The 26,004-nt window shown below is 42.1% G+C and overlaps 1 protein-coding gene across 2 annotated transcripts in view; it reads left to right on the forward strand.

The window, feature by feature from the left end:
• fus (FUS RNA binding protein) overlaps positions 1 to 24,613 on the forward strand; it is a 31,954-nt gene extending 7,341 nt beyond the window's left edge. Inside the window, exons 7-16 of one of the 2 annotated variants that reach the window (XR_011520648.1) lie at positions 7,011 to 7,045; positions 9,553 to 9,594; positions 14,318 to 14,430; positions 16,769 to 16,898; positions 17,087 to 17,185; positions 23,071 to 23,191; positions 23,337 to 23,434; positions 23,659 to 23,782; positions 24,196 to 24,295; positions 24,388 to 24,613. Coding sequence is in view for 1 of the 2 variants with exons in the window: in XM_015976085.3 (XP_015831571.3) it covers positions 7,011 to 7,045; positions 9,553 to 9,594; positions 14,318 to 14,430; positions 16,769 to 16,898; positions 17,087 to 17,185; positions 23,071 to 23,191; positions 23,337 to 23,434; positions 23,659 to 23,782; positions 24,196 to 24,235 (802 nt within the window). In the remaining variant the exon portion in view is untranslated. Of the gene's footprint in view, positions 1 to 7,010; positions 7,046 to 9,552; positions 9,595 to 14,317; positions 14,431 to 16,768; positions 16,899 to 17,086; positions 17,186 to 23,070; positions 23,192 to 23,336; positions 23,435 to 23,658; positions 23,783 to 24,195 lie in introns of both variants that reach the window. The other variant, XM_015976085.3, reaches the window with a different exon arrangement.
• Positions 24,614 to 26,004: the final 1,391 nt, after the last annotated feature.

The following is a 26,004-nucleotide window of genomic DNA, read 5'->3' on the forward strand; positions in this document are numbered from 1 at the left end:
CTTGCAGACAAAAGTCTTTTTTTGGGTTCTGGACAATATTTAAAGTGCAGACTAGATAAGAAAGAAACTCCTTTCTAGCTACACAGAGAGACTGGGTCTTAGTGTTTACAGTACTAGGAAGGAGGGATCAGGGTGTCATGACAGAAACATGCCCCATCAAGGCTTTTGCAATAGTTTAGCAAAGATAAAAGGAAGAGGCAGCTGAGACATGAAAAGGCATGTGTGGAGCCAGAAAACTTGTTGGGGTGTTTTTCATGAGGAAATAATATGACATGTTCACAAGCTCAAAAAAGTGGATTTTTCATGATACAGGACCATTAACAGATGTTTTCGGAGAACCAAACTCAAAGTGTTAATTTGTGTCCTAAGAAACAAATGACGAGTGTGCAGCTGGTTATAAGGCTCATAGAAAATCCTGATGGAAATATGATATCTCCTTTCTGTTTGTTCCCCTTGACCCATCTGTTCCCTGTTTCCTTGTATTTCACCACATTTTACTGTTATTGTGAAGACAGTACTTCCACAGCAGCTATGTGGGACACAGACCCTGCAACAGTACCTTTGTGTAATCCATCATCATGGTAAATAATTGGCCATTGAGTTCTTAGATGACTGAGGCCTAGTCCACACGTAGCCAGTTTTTTTTAAAAACGAATATCCGCCCCTCCAAAAACTTGCATCCACACCACCTCGTTTTAAAAATAAACTCTGTCCACACGTACCCGGATAAATACGTTGTTAAGGACGTGCCAGACCTGTAGGCGGCAGTACTTCCCCCGTTCTTAACCTCGTCCTTCGTCTGTGGTCTTCCGCAAGGAGCAGTAATTCCGCTTGCAAAAACAAACAAGCAAAAAGCGCTTGGACAATGGATAAAGCGAGCGCAGCTCTGAGGGCATCCATGCTGTCGGCTAGTGTAAACACAGGTCGCACACGTGATGTCAGCATTTTTTTGTCGCGGAAAGTGACGTTGCAGACCTTAAAACTCCGGTTTTGTCTGTCCACACGCAGACACCCAAAACGGAGAAAACGCAGATCTTCACTTTGGCCGGAGTTTTTAAAAAGATCCGTTTTTGTGTGAAAAAACTCAATTTTCGTGTGGATGACAGGCCAAAACGTAGTAAAATATCTACGTTTTGGCAGATCCCCGGCTACGTGTGGACAGGGCCTGAAATCCAACACAAAAACCATCAGATGGTTTTTCAGGGTAGTTAAGCTCCACTGAACACGCAGGCCTGGATTACCGATCTGAGTTTGGTGAAAAGACTCTCCTGCCAGAGTGATGATCCAGTCATCATCAGCAGTAGCTCAGGTGGTAGAGCGGGTTGCCTCATGATCGGAGGGTCATGGGATTGATTCCAGCTCCTGCCAGGGGTATCCTGCTGTTGTGTCCTTGGGCAAGACACTTCACCCAACTTGCCTGTGTTAGTGGTGGTCAGAGGGGCCGACGGCACCAAATGGCAGCCTCGCCCCTGTCAGACCTCCCCAGGGCGGCTGTGGCTACAAGTAGCTTACCATCACTAGCAGTGTGTGAATGTGAGAGTGTGTGAAAGCGTCTTTGGGTGTCTAGAAAAGTGCTATATAAGTTCAATGCATTATTATTATTATTATTATTATTATTATCTTAGAGCTTCAGCTGCTTTCACCCATAGCTCTGTGATTTTTATACTGTCAATGAACATATTTTACATTTCATCCTGTTTTCTCATTCATCAAATACTTAATCTCCCTGCTTACGGTGTCTTTTAAAGGCCAGTTCATGGTTTCTGTCTTTGTTTCTACGCACTCAATCTCAGGGGTCTACAGAAACCCCGTCAGTGGTGAGCTCAAGTGTTTTCACAATGAAGGGGCTTGAATAAATGGGTCACCAGTTTCCAATGATAAAATAAGAAGCAAGCAAAAAGTAATTAAACTGTTTTGTATTGATGTTGAGGGAAGATCCTTCATTAAACATTTTTGTATACGTTTAGTGTGTGTGTAAAAGCCAGATGAATGGGGGTTAAATATGCAGCTAGTAAACCAGCTGTTAATGGGGTACTGCCACCTACTGGACAGATGTGTAAAAGCAGCTGAATGTGAAGAACTTCAGCTGAATCAGATTAATCCAGGAGCCTCTTTTATAACGCTTGCTTACGCACAAAATGGGGTCTGGAAATTGCTTGAGTCGTTTTCTACACAAACTTTGTGACTTTTAAAGGAAATCTTGACGAGAAAATGTGAGCAACTTATTTATGTCTGCCACAATCGCTGTGCGGCTTCACAGCTCACTGCTGCAACAACGCAGTGCTGCTGGAAGGCAATTCAACATTGTTCTGTGCTTTTACGTCACCCACAAGGACCTATATTTTTCAGTCTCAGTGACATTACGTTCTATAGACCTCTCCGTTGTCACAGTCACTCGTGAAATGCCGCCGATCAGCCGGCTTATTCATTTACAGAGTATTCGTTAAGTCTTCTGTATTGACTGTTTATGGCAGAAAGGAAGCGTGCAGAAGGTGGGATGTAAAAATGAAAATGAGTTTGCGTTAGTAGATTTTTTTTCTGAGCTCAAGTAGTGTTTAAGTTTCTACGCAACATTTTATAAACGAGGCCTCTGGTCTGTTCACACAAGGAGAAAAATAGCAATTGCACAGACGGCTATGTTTGTTTGGAAACCATGAATTGGTGTTAAAAAAGTCAGAAGATACTAATCAGCTGACATCCTCATGTGTTCTTCAATGATTCAGATTTGTTTTTCCTATTTGTTTAGGATTTAAAGGATTATTTTAGTATAAAATTCACTAGTGTTTGCATTTTTATTCTATAAATGATATAAATCTGTAAAAATGCTTTAAGTGTAGCTGAAAGCTGGGGGTGTGGTGGGGGCATTACTCAACAGACCAACTGGACATAGACCCACCCTACCAAGGTTCTCGTGGGATTCAATGTTCAGACAACTACACATCTACACGCTCTAGGATTAAAAGCCATTATGTTCAATTCTTCCGTAACTTGTTAAAAATATGAGTCATCATTCAGGAGTGATGCGCTAACAGCTAGTAAGAGTGAAGACTAAAGTGTGTTGCTACCATTTCAAAATGGCTCCAATCTCCTAAAGTTTAGTTCATGTGATGGTATGTTATAAACCTTTTGACTGCCACCTGTTTCACATTACATGGTCTTAAACATTAACTTCTGTGGTCGTTTACAAACATCAATATCACCAAGGACAGCTAAATGTATGGATGATGGTTTAAAACTGGGGTACATTGTTTATTTTTTAAGTAACTTAAAATGCCTAAATGTGACACACTGACCCTGTTCTAAGATATAAAATAGGTCATTTTTCATCTTGTATGTTGCTCTTAAGTTCCTCCCCTGGCCTCTATAGCAGAACCATTCATTTATGCGAGCCTAGACTGTTGACCGATAGAGCTGCATATACACACAAATAAATCGTCATTAATGAGAATGCTCCCCTGTTCCCAGCATGCACTGTGGGGTGATGCAGAGACACGCCTCAGTTAGATTAGCCCACCAACCTAGCTTAAATGCTAACTCGACCTGCACTGAATTAATGCCGGTCTGTAAACCTAAAGCTAAGTGAGGAAGAAGGAGGGAAACGAAAAGGGATTTATCTTTTGTGTATTGGAGCTAGGTGATTAGTGTATTTGTGGCTGTGTGTGTGTGTGTGTGTGTGTGTGTGTGTGTGTGTGTGTGTGTGTGTGTGTGTGTGTGTGTGTGCGCGTGCTGCATGAGGCATGGATTTCTGCTTCTTTCAGAAGGAGAGAGGAAACGGGCAGGAGCTATAGCTGTTCACATTTCTAAATCTCCTCTCTTTGATGATGTCATGCTATGTATCCCAGGTGCAAAGGGTTTTTAAAATGTCTCTATGAACTGCAGTAAATTTTGATTGCATCTGTTTTAATATAACAAAACTACAAATTTTATGTGTTTTTTTTGGATCTGAAAGGACTTGACTCTCCAGCACTCCCAAGTGGTTCATGTAAACATTAGACACTTTTACACTGTCATCAAATTCTTATCAATAATACTTATGTAATGTGAAACTGCCAGTAATGTAAAGGCTTATGAAATAATGCACCATGATCCGCTGTTTGGTCTTCGCTGCTCTTAAATCAGCCACCTGCTCATCCTGTTGGACTTGACCTCCATTTTCAAAACAGGTCATTCAGAAAGCCATTTACAATAAGTGAGATAGGAATTTTTTATAATTTGACACAGAATCACAATTCAGAAAGGCCAAAGTATTCCTTTGAAAGTGTTTCTCTGGCCTGGACCTGAAAGTTACCTTTGCCTGCTTCTCTCACCTGTTTCCACCACCTTCCTATATCCAGCCCTGACAGCATCATTATCTGCTTTAATCAATCTCTGAATCTTCTCCTAGGACTTTCCATCTCAACAGGCTTGGTTTCTGCCTTTAGGCCATCACGGTCCTCTTACAAGTCAAAACAAACGGGAAACATTTCACCAATTTGGGAGAATACTTGTAAAGCCCCGGGAGTAATGAGTGCTTGTCCAAGGATGAAAAGTGTGTCTTGATCAGTTAAAACCAGTATGTTGTTTTCTGTAAAACTTCTAACTTATTAAGAAGTTCACAGAGAAACAGTGTTTTATTTTTTTATTTTTGAAGTAGGATCAGTCATGCTAGGTTTGAAAATGCCCTAATATCCCTATTTCCGACATTAGCCATTAAAAAAAAATAGACAGGGAAAGACTCAGATTAGAAAAGCCACACAAATCTATGTCACACTGCAAATTAGCATTCATAGACTCACCTGTCTTGGCTTACAACGTGGAAGGCTGTTGTTGACTTTTGCAGCCAAGAAAGAGAAGAGCACTGCTCAGCTATTTGAAGCTAATCATTAGCAAGACAATAAGACAGAACTCCTTCAGGATTGCGTTATTTGTGGAGATAAAACATCAACGTTGCAGAGTGAATGGAGGTAGGGGAAAAGTTGGACTGCTGTTAGCCAATCAGAGGCCAGATGTTAGAATATCGACAATAGTAATGAGTAAGACACCAAATCCTGCCGTTTTCTATCAGCCCACTCCGCTGGCTAACTTGTGCTTTCTGAAACAGGAGCGCTAGAGCTTTTTTCTACAGAGAATGACTCACATGGCATTAATTTCTAGTAAAGCCCGGACCACATTGTGTTTTTTTTCATCCGCCCAAGAGTCGTGACAAAAATTGGTGAACGTGAGGGTGAGCGCCTTGCCCAAGGACACAACAACGGCATTCTCTGGATCGAACCTGCAACCTTCCTATTACTGGACAACCTGCTCTACCTTCTGAGCTGCTGCTGTCCCATCTGAAATCGACCAATGAAAATACACTCAGGGAGTAAACAACTAGTGACGAGAGCATCATACAAGAGTAGAATTAGCACCACTAGCAACAGCTACACCATCGAGCTACACGCAGGAACATGCGGACCATTCCTTTTTTGGAGTTCGAGTTTGGAGTCTAATAAGCAGTTGGTGAATGTAGTTTTTGGGTAGGGTGAATTTTAACAGTTGTGCTGAAAAGAGCATGTCTGTTGAGATTTGCAAACCCTGTTGTGGGAAGATGCACATGAGTAACGAGGCAGCTTTTTAAGACATGGGTAAAATTAACATGTTTCTTATCCACTGGCTTCCTGACAATAGGACGGTTTATGGGCAGATAAATAAAAGAAATGATGATTTATTTGGAAAAATAATAATGTCTTTAAAATGTTTGTAATTTTGAGTCACATTCCAGTTTTTTCAAACCATCAGCAAAATAGTTCAAGCAAGCAGAAAAATAATATTAAAAAAATACTCACTAAAACATTAGTCTCAAATGTGTTTAAATATAATGTGTCAACAACATTATTATTAAATATTTCTAGTCAAAAACAAAAGTTTTTCATGAGAAACATGGATTAGAAATGTGTTTACATTATGAATGTATTCAAATGAGCTCCTTCGCTCATAATTCTGAACATTTACTTCCATGATTTGCGGTTGTGGTGTCAGGGCAATAACCACATGTCACCACTAGGGAATGCCAAACTGCCATTCTAATGCGTCACACAGCTTGCAACTAAAGACCTGGTAGCAGCAACAAACTTGTTTCAAAATTATGCTTAATATTCACCAGCAAATGCAAACTTAGCAGCAAAACAAAGCTAATTTCGTGGAAGTCAGGGTGAACGTCCTGATCTGAGCTGAGACTCCGCCCGGTGTCGGTCACAAACCTGTGTGGCCAAAGGCTCTCCTATTCTTTGTATTGGAGGGGGATCCAGCGCTCATGCACCAGGTATAGCGTAGGACTATGGTAAAGATTGCTGCCACCAAAAGGAACAGGAAACACGCCACAAGATGATTTAGTCATGACAAAAGTGTGAAATAACATTTGTAAACTACACTTAAATGCAGATTATACACAACTTATAGTCTGTATGATGCATAGATCGTTTAGTTTAATTTTCATGTTTTTTAAAAATATTTTGTTATTCCTATCTCCTTCTTCCTACTGTGAGACTGGTGGGGCGGCACCCTAGCGCCCCCTATGGACAAGCCGCCACTGCTAATAATAGAAGTGTTGACAGCTGTGATGATTTTCTATTTTCAACATTGTTGTTTTGGTTAGCTGTCAGCTATAAGTGACGTATGCTTTTGGGGGATTGCGCTCGTGATGTGACGTGTCCTACTAGAGCGAGGCGTTGTGCAGTCTGGCTCACTGAAATCTTGCGCCGTACAGTGTGACATGAGCAGTCCTGTGTGACAGCCAAAAACACACAGTCTGGTCCGGGCTTGAGACCACAGCAAATGGTCCGAAACACAAGTAAAAGAGAGATTCAACGTTTCTAAAACATACTGAACCTGGCCTGCTGGTGAGGTCTGTACTGAAGCCTGAACCAGGATCATTTGGGTTTCATGGGGTGGGGGTTAAAGAAGAGACTGTCAAAGTGAAGGTTTCCTACAAGACATTGAAGGAAATCGATGTGAGCACCAGCCTTCAATGTTTTTGTCTCCCTCTTCATCAGAATGGGCGATCGAGGAGGATTCAATAAGTTTGGTGGTAAGTGACAAAACAAAAAAACACAAACAAAATGGTTTTAACCCAAAGAGTCAAAGCTAAAGAGGAGGAGGTCAGAACTTTGGTGACATTTGTTTTCTTATTCTAAGATGAATGAGTCTTTTATCACTGGACTGATCCTCTGATCATGAGAGAAATATAAATATAGAAAAAAAAAACATGTTGATGTTTCAGACTGAAGTCTTTCTTATAGTACAGACTTTCAGTCAACTGTTGTGTAATGTTTTCTGCTGCATGGATGCAGAGTTGGAAACCTCGGGTGTATTCATGTTTACGGGACAAAAAAAGTAGGGATGCTCCGATCCAATCACGTGATCCGAAATCGGGCCCGGTTATGTGATTCTTCACAGGAATTGGGTGAAAAATATCGTTTATAACCTTATAAAACAAAAAACATGACCCTTTAAATTTATCCCGAGATAAATATTTTCTAATGTAATAACAATGGCTTAGGATTAAATTTAACAAGTTCCACTGCATCAAAATTCACCGTTGCATGGACATCAACAAATCTTTAACTTCAAACAGTTTACAGCAGGCGGGGAATTCAGATACGGTTACATTGAGCTGTTAGCTTAGCCTAGTGAACTAGACCAAATTCTTGCTTTGCAAAGTTTGGTCTTGGCACACTCCATTGGAACCTCAACAGCTCCTACCAAGACTCTGGCTAGCCAATCACAGCTCTCTAGAGGGGTTTCTAACACATAAAGAGCTGTAATTGGTCCATAATGGTGGGCCAATCATAGTGCTCTATCTGCTTAGTGAACAAATCACAGAGCTTTATCCACTTTGTGGGCCAATCAGGGCACTCTATATGCCTGGTGGGTGGGATGATGCAACAGAGTGAAACAAGAGTATGTCACATTCATTGTCCAGTGCAATGCAGAGATCATTTGAACGACAATGGTAGAACCCGCCCCACAACCGAGAGCCGTCAATGGAGCGTGGCCAGACTAAATAATACATTTATTTAGTCTGGCTTGCCAGGCTACTGTTAGCTAGTAGCTAAGGCAGATCTTACGTGTCGCTTCAGAATGGGGAAAATGTCTGCAGTGTGGATGTTGTTAAAATGGACAGCAAAGGCAGAGAAACAGCCACCATTCAAACTGGGCATTTTGAGGGCTGGAAAAGACGGAGCTGTGAGGTGGTTTGGCTGTCGTGATGCCTGCAAAATAAAAAGTGATTGAGTTGATGTAACAGTGACCTGATCTGGTTCATATTTGGAACAACCAGGAGTAAAGAAGATAAAATAACTTCTGATCCTAAATCGTGTTAAATTTGTTGGACAACAGTTCTGTGATCTGAAAAATGGAAGCACTATGAATGAAGTGGCCGTAATAACTTGTTCAGAACTGTGGTTCTGAACCAGAACTAGGCCCACATCTTTGTTTACTGATGAATTTGAAGATAAAAGTTTTATTTTGAGTGGTTATTAAAATGTTGTTGAAAGACATTTTTAAACATGATTTCAATAAAACTGAAAACAAAAAAGTTTTTAAAAATTCTCAAAAGACAAACTGATGATCTGAGTTTTATTTTGTGATAAAAACACAAAATAAACGTTTGGGTCAGCAGGCTCTATTGTTGCAGGGCTATAACAGCATCAACACATTAAAACAAAAGAAGAGATACGTTTATAGAAACATTAACAATTACTTGGCAATAAAGAACAAGCTTTTGAAGATAGATGTAAAATCCGAACATCTGAAATGTTCAGTTATAAATCAAATGATTAACATATTGAGATGAAGAAAGGCTGAGACTTCTATAAAGTTTTGGTAACAAATAAATTGTTTATTTGTTGTCGTCCGCACTTTCAGCCGGAGATCAACATGATTCTGCTCATTCTGAGCGTTTCAAGTTTGTCGTGGCAAAATGGAGTTTGAAAGAAAGATTTTTATCTGGTTCCCGATGTTTTGGTAACTTGATCTGTAAAATAACCGGCATCTTCAGGATTTCAAACATTTGAAATGTTTCAGATTTCTGGAACCTACCAGCTCTGAAAGTTGGCTTTGTTAGCTGATAAAGAGTTCAGCTGAGGTAGGGGTTCATAAAGTCAGGTAAAAACTGTAATAATAAACATGTTCAGAGCTCTTTTTCAGCACAAAGAGTTGCTATTGTTCTTTCATTGTGTGTCATGAAATACACAAACATTTATGAACATGAACTACAGAATCAAATCAGTCTGAAGTTCCTTGATGTGAACTAGCTCAGTTTATTGACTAAAAACTGGAGCTTAAAGATGCAGCTCGTCTGTTTTGCCCCTGGTGTTGGGAAGGGTCTGATTCATGACAAAATTAAATATGGTTGAAAGTAGAGTAACGTTTTAGTCAAAAATCCACAGATCAGGTGTGCTCAGAGTCACAGGGAGTAGTGTGAGCAGTTACATAAAGGAGTCTATGTGAAAAAAGTTCACGGTTTTAGGCTTATATTAGCTGCGACAGATCAACTTTTCCTGAACTAATTTATTCTTTTATTGTGCTCTTAAGGACCCAGAGACCCGGGACATGGACTTGGAGGACCCAGCTTCAGTAAGTCCAATAACCAATTTAGACTGTAATAGATGCTGAATTATCTACAGATTTGAGGGAAATTTTCAGGGATGCATGGTAACAAATTAGACTCCCTCTTGTTTCTGTAATTAAAGAGCAAGTCACCCCCAAAACTACCTTTTTTTGTTGAGAAACTGTATAAATGAGTGTCTATTAGTGTTTTCTAATTGTGTAGTCAATATTTTGATATTTTAGTTCATCTTATTTGAAATGTGTTCAGCCTAACACCACCAGTGTGGTGCTCTATGGATAACAATTGGCATTACATTTGAGTTTGAATCAGCTCTTGATGTTTGCGAAGTGGTGATATGTGAAGTTAGCCGGTACGTGTGACATCATCTGCACTGCCGCTGTGGGGTATAAAAGCAGCAGTCTTGGCCACCCCTTTGTAGTAAGTTGGAGTTGGAATAGCAACCGTGTGTTTACCTCTCTGACGTACAGTCAGAGGAAGCAAGGGGGACACTGCCTCGCCTGTCATTGTAATGAGTAAAACACTAATATTGATATAATAGAAAATAGGCTTGGGCGGTATCCAAATTTTAATACCGTCTAGCTTCCTCCACCTTTTGCAATAACAACACAACACACATAATATTAACAACTTTGACAAAACACAGCTTATAAAAAGATTTTTAACCTGAAAAACCAGCATGTTTACATTTTCCATTGTGGACTGACTGCTGAAAACCTGCATCGATGAGCTTGTGGCGGACATCCGGTTACTTTGGGGCTAATCGAGACATCTAGGGAAGGCTGGCTGCATATGTCCACCAGAAAAGTGCTTTGTTGTCTTTTTTAATAACAGGACAAGGCCCAAGGATGATACCTGAAGGGAGGCATGAGTTCTCTGTGATTGTGTCTGTGTTCAAAAGCTAGCTTGTTCACAGATTAGCTATTGCAGTGTTGTGATAATTATACTTGATTTAAATTGATAATAATTTTAGAATGTTTAGGTCAAAACAGCAAACAGGTATCTGGCTATTTTATGTTTCTTCAGCCCATATCAGTACAGGACACGTTTCACTATGGATACCATCTTTTGGACAAAAACATCTCAGAACCTGTCTCCTTCCTGAGCAGTATGATGGCTGGACATTCCTTATATGTCTATACTTGTGTGTAATTGTTTGACCACATGAATGCGGCACCTTCTTTTTTTTTTCTCCCATGTCCTGTCTGGCTGTGAAGCAAACAGAATTGATGTCTGAATGCTGGTGACAAGCCTTACAGATTTACTCTCAGGTGGAGCATCAAAGCGTCTGCTTTTAATGTCACGCCTGATGCTTAAAACTTTACTGTTATTGTTTTTTTGAATGCTTTGTAATTCCGACCAGACACGGAGTCAGAGGTGAAAGAGAAAGGAAGAGACGGGGGGGGGGGGGGGGGGGGGGGGGGGGGGTTCCACAAAAATAAACAATCAATGATGAACAAGAGTCTGCTTCTAGACCTGCAGAAAAGGGACACACAACAGTACAACAGGAGCAAGCTAGCACTGCGTCAACCTGATGAGGAAATATAAAATCAACATTGTTTTACTGAACAATCACACGATAATAAATCACAGTGCATTAAGTGCCAACCACAGCCTTAAGACATGTGTTGAACGTGCCCAAGTCCATACTTATGAAAGCACCATGTGAGCACCTGTGTGTGTACACGCGCTTGTATATGTAAGGTTTCTCTATAGGAGCGTCCAATAGAGAGTGCGGTGGGGCCACAGATCTGCCCCCCAAAGATGTGTAAGAGATGGAAGGAGCTCCAAGTCCCAGAGATCCAGGACCAGGAATGCAACACCTTCAAGCACCTAGAAATGAATCCCATGGAGGAACCAGACCAGTGCAGCTCCACATTCCTGATTGCCCATATATTGACTGATTTCCTTAAACTTTCCCATCGTGTCAAACAAGAAACTGAGTATTTCAGTTGTGACAGTGTCAGTTAAAAAAGGGACCCAATGCCTCCCTGCTTGACACTCAGCATTAACGGTAGGATTGGGGGGTTAAACCACCAAATGGTTCCCGAGCGCGGCTGTGTCTGCAGCTCACTGCTCCCCCAGGGGATGAGTCAAATGCGGAGTACAAATTTCGCACACACATCAGTGTGTGTGACAACTAATGGGACTTTAACTTTAATCTATCAGAGGTTTCCTTCCTTCATTGAAGAGATAGTAATCATTCTCTATACAAAGTTCTGATTTTGAAGACATCCATCCATCTTTTTTCATCTGCTTATCTGGGGTTGTGTTGTGTTGCGGGGGCAGCAGAGAGGCCCAGACTTCCCTCAAGTGGCTCCTCTCGATGTGGAGGAGCAGTGGATCTACTCCAAGCCCTTCCCGGATGACCATGCTTCTCATTCTATCCCTCAGGGAGGGTCCAAACATCCTGCAAAGAAACAAATTTTGGCCACTTGTATTTGCAATCTCATTCTTTTAGTCACTACCCAAAGCTTGTGACCAAAGGTGAGGGTATGAACGTAGATTGACTGGTAAGTCCAGTGGCACTGCCCCCAATGTCCATGCGATATTGCATTGCAGCATCAACCAACACATCCCCTCAACATCCAGAGCCTTAAAAAACTCCTGACAAGTCTCATCCACCCCCGAAGTCCTGCAACCAAGGAGTTTTTTGACCACCTTGGTGACCTTAGCACCTGAAATTGTAGGGTCCGACCCAAAGACCCCAGAGTATGCGTCCTCCCTGGAAGACGTGCTGATGGGATTGAGGAGGTCCTCAAAGTACTATGACCACTGACACACAATGTCCTAAGTCATAGTCATAGCGTCTGAAAGCCAGCTTCTGTAGCCAAGGATCAGACTGCCATAGTCTTCTACTTTAGCCACAACCCAGTAGTAACTTTTACTGGTTGTAAGCATCGACATATAAATATTGGACAATGGGTTTCCATAGACTCCAATATTAAGTTTTTGAGCTAAAATGGGAGGTGGCCACCACCGCCATTTTGGTCGTGTCACAGGTTCTGTCAAGCCCAGACAATTCCACAAAAGGGAAGAGAGGTGGAGCTGAGGGTGGGGCTGTAAGGCTGGGATCAACTGACGACACCCGGTCGAACTAGCTACAAGCTAACCTGAAGCTAACGCGGAGGTGGGAGCTAAGCTAATGGAGGTAGCAACCTAGCTACAACCGGAGTTAACTGTGCACAACACCAGAGCTTCTGAGTCAGATATACGCCAGGCTGACCGCTGGGTAAAACCGGGTGGAACACAGAGGTCTCCCGAGAGCTTCACAAGCCGGCAGCCGCGCAGCAGACAGGAGCCGCGATCAGACACAGATGCGCCGAGCTGCGGGGAGGGGAGAACCAGGTGGAAAACATGGGTCTCCCGAGAGCTCCACAAGCCGATAGTCGGAACCCAGCTCCACCAACATGTTATATTTCAACCCATTTTCTAAAGTGCAGCATTATGTTAAATGCACTGGGTTTTACCCTATTACATTTAAATTTCATGGTTAAACAGTACATGTTAAAATCTAAGCTCAGCTCGGCAATGACCTAAAATACATAAATATAATTTTACTTACCGAGAAAAAAAAATGAGGTGGAGACTCCTTGGACGCTCTGTTAGTGCAATTAATGCCACAGCAATTCATTTTGTCCAACAATTGCACAAATAATATCCAAAAAAGAATACACAAACATAGAGACTCAAAATGCCGGAACAGTTTCCAGGCCAAACCGAGGCTCTACTGAGGCCTTTCCACGGGGCTAGCTCTGCGGTCACGTGGGTCTGATGCTCATTAATTATACAGAATTTTAGACTTTTAATACACTTAAACAGAAGAGTGAGAAAAACATTCACCCCCCTCAGAGTTGTCATGAGTGTAAACTAGATCATTTAAACCAAAAACATATTTTGGTACCAGGCTGTAAACATGTTTATTTCTGCTGTGAAAATTGTATTTTTAACATGGGAGTCAATGAGGATTTGCTTGCTTCTGACACCAGCCCCTAGTGGATGAGGGTGGAACTGCAATTTTTGGTACTTCCTGGTTGGCCTCAATTTTTGAGCCGCATTGTGGGGGCTTGGTTGTAAGGCAGTCACTAACTCAGTTAGTTTTTTGACTATAATGCTTATTTAAAATATACATTTCTAAAAACCTTTTCTGTGGTTACATTTTGTCTCGTTTTGGAAGAACAGACTAAATGTAGCCACAAGAATGAACTGTTACAAAAATATTGAAGGCATTTAAAAAATCTGACCTAAATTTGCAGAGCTAGATGGAAAGAAATGTTTTTTCTTGTCCATTGACCCTCCTGCTGCAGCAGAGGTTGAACTGGGATGAAAATTTGGCTCTGGCATTTCTCTATCCCGCTGGCCTCAGTAGATTTTTGCTCGGGTTCCTCCATTGAACTTGAATAAAATGTCACTAGGGTAACTACTAATTACATGATTTTAGTACTTGTTACATCCTCTGGAAATATTCTCTTAAATTTGAGTTTATTTACATTTAACAAACAAAAAGAACTCTATATTCTTGACCAATTTTCTATTAGAAAAAATAGACAACAATTTTTTTTAAATTTCTCTTGTAGTTAACAATTGTCTAAAATAGCTGGCTTGACTTTTAATCTGTTGGTAAATATAATCTAAATGAGAAAATGTTTCTAATGTTGTCTAATTGATCTAAAACTTTGATTCACCAGTCAGTTAAAATCCCGTTAGATGATCATGTGTCTCCTCTTCCAGTTGTGCCGGAGCAGGATAACTCCAATAACAACACCATCTTCGTTCAGGGCTTGGGAGACGACTACACCGTTGAAGCAGTGGCTGACTTCTTCAAGCAGATTGGGATTATTAAGGTTCAACTCTTTCTCGTCATGCTAAATTCTGATTCTCTTTTGAGCTTTTCGCACATTTGTTCAATGTTTGTGTTATTTACAGTTTGTACCGTTGGAAAAAATGGTTTGAAAATGTTATTTGACTTATTTATGTTATTTTTGGGTTGGTTTATATTACAGTTTTTTTCGATTGCTAAAACGCGTTTTTCAAAACTGTACATTTCTTTCAAAACTGCACACACAAAACCCCAAACATAACATACAAATTCCTAAACCGTGGCTTCCCTTTGCAACAAAACCCTGCCATCACATATCGTAACATGTTCCCAAAACACGTGTTTTCATTTGGTAAACACAGCCACATTTTCACATGACACACACATACCATTCATTGCTTAAACACAAGTAGCCTTTGGGTGAACACTATCAAGCATGGAAAGAACACAGAAGAGCAAAACTGAAAACACAATTGTCTAAATGGAACCCAATGAATTACACACTGTGTGCGGTCAAAATCTTGATCATACAGCGTATTTAGATTGAAAAAAAAAACCTTAAATAAAAACATAAAAAAGTTGAAAAATAGTGAAAAAAATAAAAGACACACGGGGTAGGTGGTAATGAAACAGCTGGAACTAATTAAGGTTAGTGCGCGTGTCGCTCCACGTCTCAGAACGTCATCGCGCATTTCCTGCCTGAAATGTTTTATGTAGGACATGTCAGGAGAGAAAACTGGTTGTGAAAGTTCCTAGAGGAAGCACCAACGTGGTGATCCTCCGAAGCGGTGCTAATGACATTCATCTGAAGACTGGAGAGGCAGCCGATAAGACGCCGATTTGTAACGCGTGTGTGCATGCCGATCAGCAGATGGGTGATTGTTAAGCGCAGCTCGGAGCTGACACTGTGGACTCCGGTGCGTATCATAAATGATTGTGTTGGGTGTTTAGAAATCAGCTTGGTGTTTGATTGTTAATAAGCTACTTCAAATCTGCTCACTATTTAATGTTGTGATGTAAAATTGAAACAAATAGCTGAAGTGATGAATTTAAGTGAGTTTGGGTCCGAATGAATTAATCATGTATTTATTTTATAAATGTTAGCTCAAAAAAGTATATCATGTTGAAATCATGCATTTATCTATTTTATGAATGGTAGTTTATATAGAGATAATGAAATTTTACACAATTACACTGTTTCTTAGCACACACACTGTTTTTGTTTAAGGTTTTTCAGCTGCTCGTAGGCTTTGCCTTGCTTCGTGCTTCGTCATCTCCTATTTCCGTCTTGGATAATATGAAATGGAAATGAAATAAAGGGAAATGAAAAGGGAAGCCATGAAGTCCTGAGTGGAATCCTGCGTATATTTCTCCAGCAGATGATCCCTGTCAAGTGGGGATTGTGTCTCCTAAAAGAGGAACTTGACACACTGAATGTATGACAGTGCCCACTTTTCTCTGAGACAAACATTAGACATCACACAAATTTTGAGACAAAACATTTTATTTTTACAGTTAACCCCCACCCCCTCTCCCATTCAAGCATAATCATGGGGCATCATGCCTCTGGTCTCTGTCTGGCCAGAGGGCCTCATCAACATCACAGGCGATGTCCTCCTGGTCCAAACGCCTCTGGAAGTACCGCCTCGAGTGCCTCATGAAGCCCTGACAGGCCTCAAAGGCCACATCTCTACAAGCCTCCTCCATGGCTTGAAGCAGTGGGACCTGGCTCTGTGGATTCCTTTCGTACACCTTCCACCTCCAGGCTGAGAAAAACTCCTCAATGGGATTGAGGAAGGGGGAGTTCCTGAAACCACTCATATACCTGGGTAGCCTTGTGGAAACTTACTTTTATGCTGCAGTCCCTGATTGCAAATTGCTCACCAGACCCGAAAGTTTAGAGATTTGAATATTTGTGTGTTGTTGATTGAAGCTTTGAGAATTTATGTGAGAAGTGTGTGTAATACCTGCAAATTGTGTGTTGTGTTTTGATAGCAAGGTAATGTGAAATTGACATCAGAGTGTAAAGGAGGAAAATCAGAGTTCTAATATGATAAGGAAATCTTAAGTAGTGATAAACTGAGTCAAGTAATTGGGAACAGAAGTAGAGGTTGTGAAAATTGTGCCTCATTTTTGCTTTTTCAGTTTTAGCAATCGAAAAAAACTGTAAACACTTTAGCCCAAAGTGAGATAAATATGAACTAAAATGAAGTAACATTTGGACAGAAAATACAGTCACTCTAAACAAAAACAGTCTTTTAAATGAAATTTTAGTCTCTGTTACATTCAAACCTTTACAAGCCTCTTGTTAGTTTTTGTCCCTGAGCATGCTATTGGAGATGTTTCTTCATTTGTCCTCTCAGGTCAACAAGAAGACCGGCATGCCGATGATCAACCTCTATACAGACCGAGACACTGGGAAGCTGAAGGGGGAGGCCACTGTTTCCTTTGATGATCCCCCCTCGGCAAAGGCAGCTATCGACTGGTTTGATGGTCAGTGAAACTGGGATTCCCTACAGTTTAAAGCTCCTGCTGACATTTTAGGTTATTTTTTTTATTATTGGTTCTTTAGTGTAAATAGTGTGAATTTAGCATCTGTTTTCTTCTTAAGTGAATTTAGGTGCATGATCTATTTCTTCGCCAACCTTCTTTCTTGACTCACACCCATCTCTCCTCCTCAGGGAAAGACTTCAACGGAAACCCAATCAAGGTGTCGTTTGCCACTCGCAGACCTGATTTTGGAGGCCGGGGTGGGATGAGAGGAGGTCGAGGACGAGGAGGTGAGACATATATCTTTCTAAGTTTGTAATTAAATCCACATGCTCTAGGTTTTAGCAGAATTTGATGTTCAGTCTCTGTTTTCCCCAAAGGGCTGTGGGCTGTATGAATAAATCCGTGACAGATGTTACGTTGTGCATGTATTGTTTGGCCCAAGGTGCGTTTTTGGATTTAGACGTGTAATGCATAATTTAAGTGCAGAAAACAATCTCTTTTATTTCTGGGGCCTCGTTCATCAAACTTTTGTAGAAATATTCCTATATTCCTTCCTATGAATGAAATTTAGAATGTTCGTAAGAACGGTCAAAGTCCTGACTTATGGAATATGTGGCGGCCACTCATACGCACGTTCCTCTGCAGTCATCTGATGACAAATCCCACCTGTGCGTACCAAGGTGCTTGTTTTTTACATACAGAAACACCCTCAATTTACCATGTTTGGTCACACCACATCCTCAGCTCATGAGGGAATTCCCTGTGTTCTTCCCAAAAACAAAACAAAGAACAAACAAAGCAAGAAAACTTCATTGACAGCAAGATCGAGACACTGGCTGCCAAAGTGCAAAAGAACCAAACAAGTTGCAGAGGTTTTAAACGCGGTTTACACATTTAAGGAGTCGTCCTGTTTGGAGTTAGTTTTATTTGGAATTGTTGTCTGAGAGTGCAACCTCTTCTGGGGCTGTCATTCAGTCTGGTTACCATGGCAACGCAGCGTGTGTGATCGGGAGCAGAGGAGGTTCTGAGGGGTTCTCATAGTTGTAAAATAGAATATGGACTGGTATCGGATTCATGCGGTTTATCCGTCACTCCACAAAGGGTCCCAATCACGGCATAGCTCCAGAAGGACCTCCTTCAGGAGCCAGATTAGTCACGGAGGATGTATTCCCTCTGAGTGCACGCTCTGCCGTATCCTTCAATAAGAATAAGAATAAGAACAACTTTATTTATCCCGAGGGAAATTCTTGTGTCATGTACATGCTCAAAGCAGTCGGAGAGACAAAGGAACAGGTGAAATAGAAATATGATATACAATATATACATTAAAAAAAAAGATCTACAGTAGTACCATGTAGGATAGTGCAAAACAAACAATCGCATATCTCAACAAATAAATACATGACTGCATCCTTGTGAATAAGTAATTAAGCCGTCGGTGCAGGCGATTCACAAAAGTGATTAAAGTATTGTGTAAAAGAATATGGGTTTGTAGCAGCATATGATATGATGGGGGGATAAAAACATATTTACAATCAGAACTCTTGGGTAATATTGCACAGTCGGTGAGGGCACAGAATAACCAAGGTAATAGTATTTGGAGAGTCACCTACAGCGTGAGGAAGAGTTAAACAGTCCTATTGCCACCGGTACGAAGGATTTCCTGTGGCGGTCAGTTCTGCATTTCGGGGCAATGAGTCTTTTGCCTCAGTAGGAAAAGCCGACTCTGCCCTTTTTTGAAGATAGCATTGGTGTTCTTGGTCCAGTCCAGTTTACAGTCCAAGTGTACACCCAGGTACCGGTAGTCCTCAACGATCTCAACGTCAGCCCCTCTTATGATGACAGGAGTAGGAGGTGGGGCCTGCTTCCTAAAGTCCATAATCAGTTCTTTAGTCTTTGTGATGTTAAGTTGTAGGTTGTTTAGCTCACACCACTCCACAAAGCTGTCCACCACACTCCTGTACTCCACCTCCTGACCATCCCTGATACAGCCCACGATAGCAGAGTCATCAGAGAATTTCTGCAGATGGCAAGACTGAGACTTGTACATGAAGTCAGATGTGTAAAGGGTGAAGAGGAAGGGTGATAGGACTGTCCCCTGCGGCGCCCCCGTGCTGCTCAGGATGTTATCTGAGCAGCAGCTTATCAGTCGGACATGCTGTGGTCTATTTGTTAAATAGTCCGTAATCCAACCTACAAGTGGGGCGTCCACCTGCATTTCCGTGAGCTTGTTCCCCAGCAGTGATGGTCTGATTGTGTTAAAGGCACTAGAGAAGTCGAAAAACATGACCCTCACAGTGCTCCCAGCAATGTCCAGATGAGAATATGCCCAGTCCAGCAGGTAGATGAGGGCATCCTCCACACCGATACGAGGTTGATAAGCAAACTGCAGGGGATCCAGCCAAGGCTCCACCAGCAGCCGCAGATGTTTTAGGATGAGTCTCTCCAGCGTCTTCATGACATGTGAGGTCAGAGCCACTGGCCTGTAGTCACTGGGGGTCGACAGGTTGATCTTTTTAGGGACAGGAACCAGGCAGGATGTCTTCCAGAGTGATGGAACTCTCTGCATCTCCAGGCTCATGTTGAAGATCCGTTGTAAAACTCCAGACAGCTGGGAAGCCCAACACCTAAGGGCCCTAGGACTGACACCATCAGGACCAGCAGCTTTGCCGGGGTGGAGTCTGCCCAATTCTTTTTGATGTCATCTGCTGAGAGGGACAGGGTGAGACAGTCAAGCTGGGCGTACACTGTGCGACTTTTTCACTCGCAGCACTCAGCTTCAGCTCAAACTGTACGACTTCCTCGCAGAGCAGATCTCACGAGTCATGTGCTCACACTGTACGACCCAGTTCTCGCATGCGACCTGACTGCTCACACTGTACGTCTGGTAGCAACACGTCGGCCCTAAAAATGTGCTAAAAATAGCAGTTTTTACTCAACACGTCAGACTTTTTTGTCTTGCCTGTTGTCCTTCGGGAGTGCTGCAGGACACACAGGGATTTATGGGGGTTGGATGAGGAAAACGAAATAAAGAAAGTTAATCTTTGTTTTGTGATCAGTTTAATTTGACATGAACACGACAAACACGCTTTCTTGACAATCTTTGTGAGTAAAAAAAAAACGTGTAGAAACAAAAACGAACAGCGTGTGTTATTAGCGAAATAGCGAGCGACCGGCGTTGATGCAGGATTGCGCGCGCATGCGCCGTGAGCGGTTCTGATACTTTTTTGGATCGTAGCTGCTCGCAGCGCCGCTTCAACAGTGCGATACCCTCACGAGGGACGAGCGAAATATTAAACACACCAGAAGTCCCTGCGACCTCACGACTGCTGATCGGCGGCTGGTCACGTGGTGTTAATCGCCTCTCGTAACCCCCTGTACACTACACGACGCTCAGCGCAAAACTCGCCCCGATCTTGTGGATTCTCGCACGACTGGAAAATCGGCTCAAAAAAGTGAAAAAGTCGCACAGTGTACGCCCGGCTTCAGAGGAGGCAGGAGATGGGGGAGATGGAAGGGGATGATGGGAAGAGCTGGCTGTGGAGACAGGAGACGCTGGGCAGTCGAACCTATTGAAGTGTAGATTTAGGTTGTTAGCACTTTCGACATCCCCCTCCATCCCAACACCTCTCTTTTGTCTCAGGCCAGTGATAGCCCGCATTCCATTCCACACCTCCCTGGTGTTGTTTTCCTGCAGTTTGTTTTCCAGCCTCCGTCTGTAGGACTCTTTCCCCTCAACAATCTTGGCTTTCTTGGCTTTCTTACAACACCTTCTCACACCAAAGGCGTCAAAATAGGATGCATGTGACCAAGTGTCAATATATGACGATTCGGGACGCCCCAGCGCATCAGGAGACGACGATCAGGGACAAACAGCTGACGCAGCGTCCCAGAGCGTCGGTATCCGATGCCGGTGCTGAGACGGACATTTGAACTACTTGACCTTCCCCTCACCTCAATCCTAACCTTAAGGTCACAGTTTATGGACCTTAAAGCCGGGCGTACACTGTGCGACTTTTTCACTCGCAGCGTTCAGCTTCAGCTCAAACTGTACGACTTCCTCGCAGAGCAGATCTCACGAGTCATGTGCTCACACTGCACGACCCAGTTCTCGCATGCGACCTGACTGCTCACACTGTACGTCTGGTAGCAACACGTCGGCCCTAATAATATGCTAAAAATAGCAGTTTTTACTCAACACGTCAGACTTTTTTGTCTTGCCTGTTGTCCTTCGGGAGTGCTGCAGGAGGACACACAGGGATTTATGGGGGTTGGATGAGGAAACGAAATAAAGAAAGTAAATCTGTGTTTTGTGATCAGTTTAATTTGACATGAACACGACAAACACGCTTTCTTGACAATCTTTGTGAGTAAAAAAAACGTGTAGAAACAAAAACGCACAGCGTGTGTTATTAGGGAAATAGCGAGCGACCGGCCGGCGTTGATGCAGGATCGCGCGCGCATGCGCCGTGAGCGGTTCTGATACTTTTTGGATCGTAGCTGCTCGCAGCTGCTCGCAGCGCCGCTTCAACAGTGCGATACCCTCACGAGGGACGAGCGAAATATTAAACACACCAGAAGTCCCTGCGACCTCACGACTGCTGATCGGCGGCTGGTCACGTGGTGTTAATCGCCTCTCGTAACCCCCTGTACACTACACGACCGCTCGGCGCAAAACTCGCCCCGATGTCGTGGCTTCTCGCACGACTGGAAAATCGGCTCAAAAAAGTGAAAAAGTCGCACAGTGTACGCCCGGCTTTAGGTTAGGATTGGGGTGAGGGGAAGGTTAAATAGTCGAATAATGTCAGTGTGACCACGCGCGTCAAACAGTGACGCCAGCGGAGCCACGTGACCCAGCGTGTCCCTGTTCATTGTCTCCTGACACGCTGGGGCGTCCCGAATCGTCATATATTGACGCCTTGGGTGTGAGAATGTGGTGAATAATAATAACAACAATAATAATAATAAAATTAGTAAACGGTTTTATAGTGCCTCTCAAGATAAAAATCACAAGGCGCCTCACAATTCTTTCTTTCTTTCTTTCTTTCTTTCTTTCTTTCTTTCTTTCTTTCTTTCTTTCTTTCTTTCTTTCTTTCTTCCTTGTACGCATGGTCTGAGGTTTTCTTATATTTAGGAATATTTTCACGCACAAATATAAAAGGATGAATACCTCACAATGCATAAATTAGTTCCTACCCACGAAATACACACATCTGTAACTTTTATATCCTTGATGACAGCTGAAACAACATCAAACCAAAGAATGGTTTGGAGCGAAAATGGCTATTTTTCTAATTTGCAGGAAATATCTAGAAGAATTTTCTACAGAAAGTAGCTAAGGGTCCTCAGAAATGTAGCTAGCTTTGTCACTAGGCGTTAGGAACAGCGACAAAGTCGCTGAGTTGGCACTGCCTCTCTTTCTGCTACTAAAGCTACGGATAGCAAATGCTACGGGCTATGCCTGAGCGTGAACGCGCATGAAGCAGCCTGCTCGACCCGAGCATCTCTCTTTTTCTGTGATTTTACAGAAAAACAGGCAATCACAGTAAAAATGCCAGGGCTCATTCTACAGGACCAGGGCATTGCAGGAGAATGTATGAAGAAGACATTTATTATTTCTATACATGTTTTGGCTGTCAAACTTCCGTACAGTCCCTTTAAGGCTACACACACATATCTGGGTATCTCACAAAACAAAGATATTTATCTACGATCTGGCATCGCATGAAAGAAGGTAAATGACACCAAAAACTATTCTTTCAAAAACTCCGACCGAAGTGGAGATTTACAAATTCTTTGTTCTTAGCATTTGCTTGTGGACGTACACATCTGGGGTTTTTGGTTTCACAGCGTCACTGCTTGCATCTAAAATGAGTGACGTGTGCTAACACTCACTTGTATTTACAAGCTTGGTTACTGTTTTTCAGGTGAAACTCGGAAAATTAGAATATCATGCAAAAGTTGATTCATTAGTGATTCAGCTTAGACCTTTTAAAGAGTCAGTCACCCCTAACAGAATCCCACTCCACCCGCAATGAATATTCTAAACATTGCACAGTTGTTGTTTTTTCCTTCTTTTAGCTGAAAACGAGGTGGTGTGGACCAAAGAATGTTTGGTTTTACAGAAACACAGCTACGTGTGTCCGTGGCCTAAGTCTGTTTGAATATGCAGGTCTGATGGGTCGTGGAGGATTTAGAGGGGGTCGAGGTGGAGGTTTCCCAGGAGGCGACGGAGAGAGCGGAGGTGCAGGAGGAGGTCAGCAAAGAGCTGGGGACTGGAAGTGTTCTAACTTGTGAGTGAAGTTCTTTGGGTTTGAAAGAGAACATCTGTTGGATTTTATGCTTCAGAATAAAAACACAAATTTGTTATGCTGTCATTTAAGACAGAAGTTAAATGCTTATTCATCAGTGTTCCTGATTTATGCTTTTTCTCTACAGAAACTGCGGCAACTTGAACTTCGCGTGGCGAAATGAGTGCAATCAGTGCAAAACTCCAAAGCCTGAAGATGCTGGGGGCATGCCCCCCATGGACAGAGGTCAGACACATTCAGGTCTCACATACAGCCTTTAGTTAAGTCATTCACCCTTAGTTTAAAAGGAGGAATTAACAGGAACCAGTCAAGCTTCAGTGTGTCAGAGGTCAGCTGTGATGGAGCTCCAGACTGTTCTAGTTCACTCCTCAGTGTTAAAGATGCTTTTATTTAAACTCCTTTTCACTCTTATATTCAGATTTATCAATCTTTAATCTTTCTGTTGTCAGGAGGGTATGGTGGTGACCATAGTGGGGGCTTTGAGCGTGGAGGCTTCAGGGGTCGAGGAGGTGACCGTGGTGGTTTCAGAGGAGGCGAACGTGGAGGATACAGCCCAGGAAAGATGGACGCAAGGTCAAATACACTCAATCAAACTCGGTCCAAAGTGAAGCAGCTTCCTGATGTTAGGATAGTTTAGCTTTCATCGTTTAATATGTTTGGTTTGTTCTGTTTCCATTCTAATATTAAACTAATTTTGGAGAAAAACATTAGGTGTGATTCTTTTTACAAAATACAAAAAGAAGTTAAAAAATATAGATTGATTGATAGCATTTTTATGTTTCTGTTAATAGTTCATTTAACGGTTTAGTGTCATTTTATCTGTTTTTAAATTATTTAAATCAGACTTTTATTGTCCTGAAATGTTTAGCATGATTTTTCTTTCACTTTACAAATTTGCAGGTTGTCGTTTGATTCCTGAATCAAATGCATAAACTCGTCTGAATGTTGCATTGCTTCAGCTCACCAGGTCTTGTTTTTACTTCCAGAGGAGACCGTCGGCAGGAGCGGCGCGGCCGACCATATTAAACCTTCCTCAGAGGACCAAATGTCCCCATGTCCCTCACCAGTAAAAACACCTCTTCCTCAGTGGGTCCACATGTCTCACTTTTTATAAAAAACTACAACATCTTTTATCAGGCTGTGAAAAACTGATTTTTGTGTTTATTCCCATGTCACAGACTATCTGCTAATGCTACTGTCACCATCACCAGCTCTGTAAGTTCAGGGAGGTTTTCGTTCAGACTCTTCACTCTCAGTCTGTTGTGCTAATTCAGAAAAACTACCGTAGTTTCTGGACTATAGAGCGCACCTCAATATAAGCCGCACCAACAAAAAAAAGGGTTTCTACACACACACGCCGCACTCGAATACAAGCCGCAGCGCAGCAGCCACATGCCGGTCTCCGGCGCACAGCGCATGTACGGCCATAACATAAGATAATTAGACAGAAAGACGCTACACGGAGGTTTTTCGTTGTTGTTTTAATTCAACAAAAGGAATTTTAAACACGGGTGAATGTGCCTGCAAGTTTAGAAAAGAAAACAGCGCTGATAGCGTTCATATTTCTGGATGGTTATAACATAAAAAACAGCACTGATAGCATTCATATTTTTGGATGGTTATAACATAAAAACAGCACTGACACGTTATTACCGGTCATTTGCATGTTTAGAAGAAAAGAACAGCGCTGACACAGCATTAATAAACCCTGGATGATTAGAAAATAAAAACTGCACACAAAACATGCCTGGTTAGTAAATAAAACACACCTGCCTACCAGAAGAAGTCATTCGCTCTCATCTTCCTCCTGCACACTAAAGCCATTAAAGTCCTCTTCTTCAGTGTCGGAGTTGAACAGCCTCAGAAGAGCTTCGTCACATACCTTTTCTGTGGCGATGTCCGTGTCGCTGTCATCATCCCCGGGTGAAGCTGGCTTGAATGAGTTCTTCCCGCTGCCGTCTGCAGCGCCGAACCATGGATTCATTCATGCCAAGCTTACGTGCGGCAGCACTGTTTCCCTCCTTTACTGCCAGATCGATGGCCTTCAACTTAAATGCAGCATCATATGAACTCATACGTGTAGTTACCATGATGAGGGGGTATGGATTTGAAAAAAATTCTTCGTGGTGCCGGCTGCTTGCATGTGCTAAATTAAAATGAGCACTTTCTTCCATTTCCACTTTTGACTTCCACCTGTTTCACTTTCTGCTAAAGCGCCCCCTAGTGGCAGTTGAAGGAAAATCTTCAGTAAAGCCGCACCTTATTTTAAGCTGCATGGTTCAAAGCGTGGGGAAAAAGTAGCGGCTTATAGTCCGGAAAATACGGTAGTCATCACAGTACATCTGAAAGGAAAATTCAGGAGACAAAAATCATGTTTCTTAAATCAGTGTTGCCTGGTGTGCAAAAATATCAGTTTATTCATGTGAAGTGTTGCTAGCCAGGAAAACACCATAATTACCCATGAACCTGTTGAAATAGTGACTTGGTTCAATAATTTATATCCTGAATTTAGATTCAACACTATTTATTTATTCATTTAAATGTTTTAGTATTTTTTCCACTTTTCTGTTTCCTTTAAACGTGTTGAAGTAAGTAAATGAATCTCTTGTTGATTAGAAATATCCACACTTATTATTATTATTATTATTTTGTGTGCAAAAATTCATATTTACTCCAGATTCACAGAGCATGTTCTGGTCGACACAGATGAGGTGGAAGTCTCAAGGGCGTGCAGGAAATAGGAAGGAAAACACTGTAAATCCTGATTTGCTGATGAAATAAAAACTTAAACTTGT

The sequence above is a fragment of the Nothobranchius furzeri genome, chromosome 5, assembly GCF_043380555.1.
Source record: "Nothobranchius furzeri strain GRZ-AD chromosome 5, NfurGRZ-RIMD1, whole genome shotgun sequence".
In the NCBI taxonomy this organism is placed as follows: domain Eukaryota; kingdom Metazoa; phylum Chordata; class Actinopteri; order Cyprinodontiformes; family Nothobranchiidae; genus Nothobranchius; species Nothobranchius furzeri.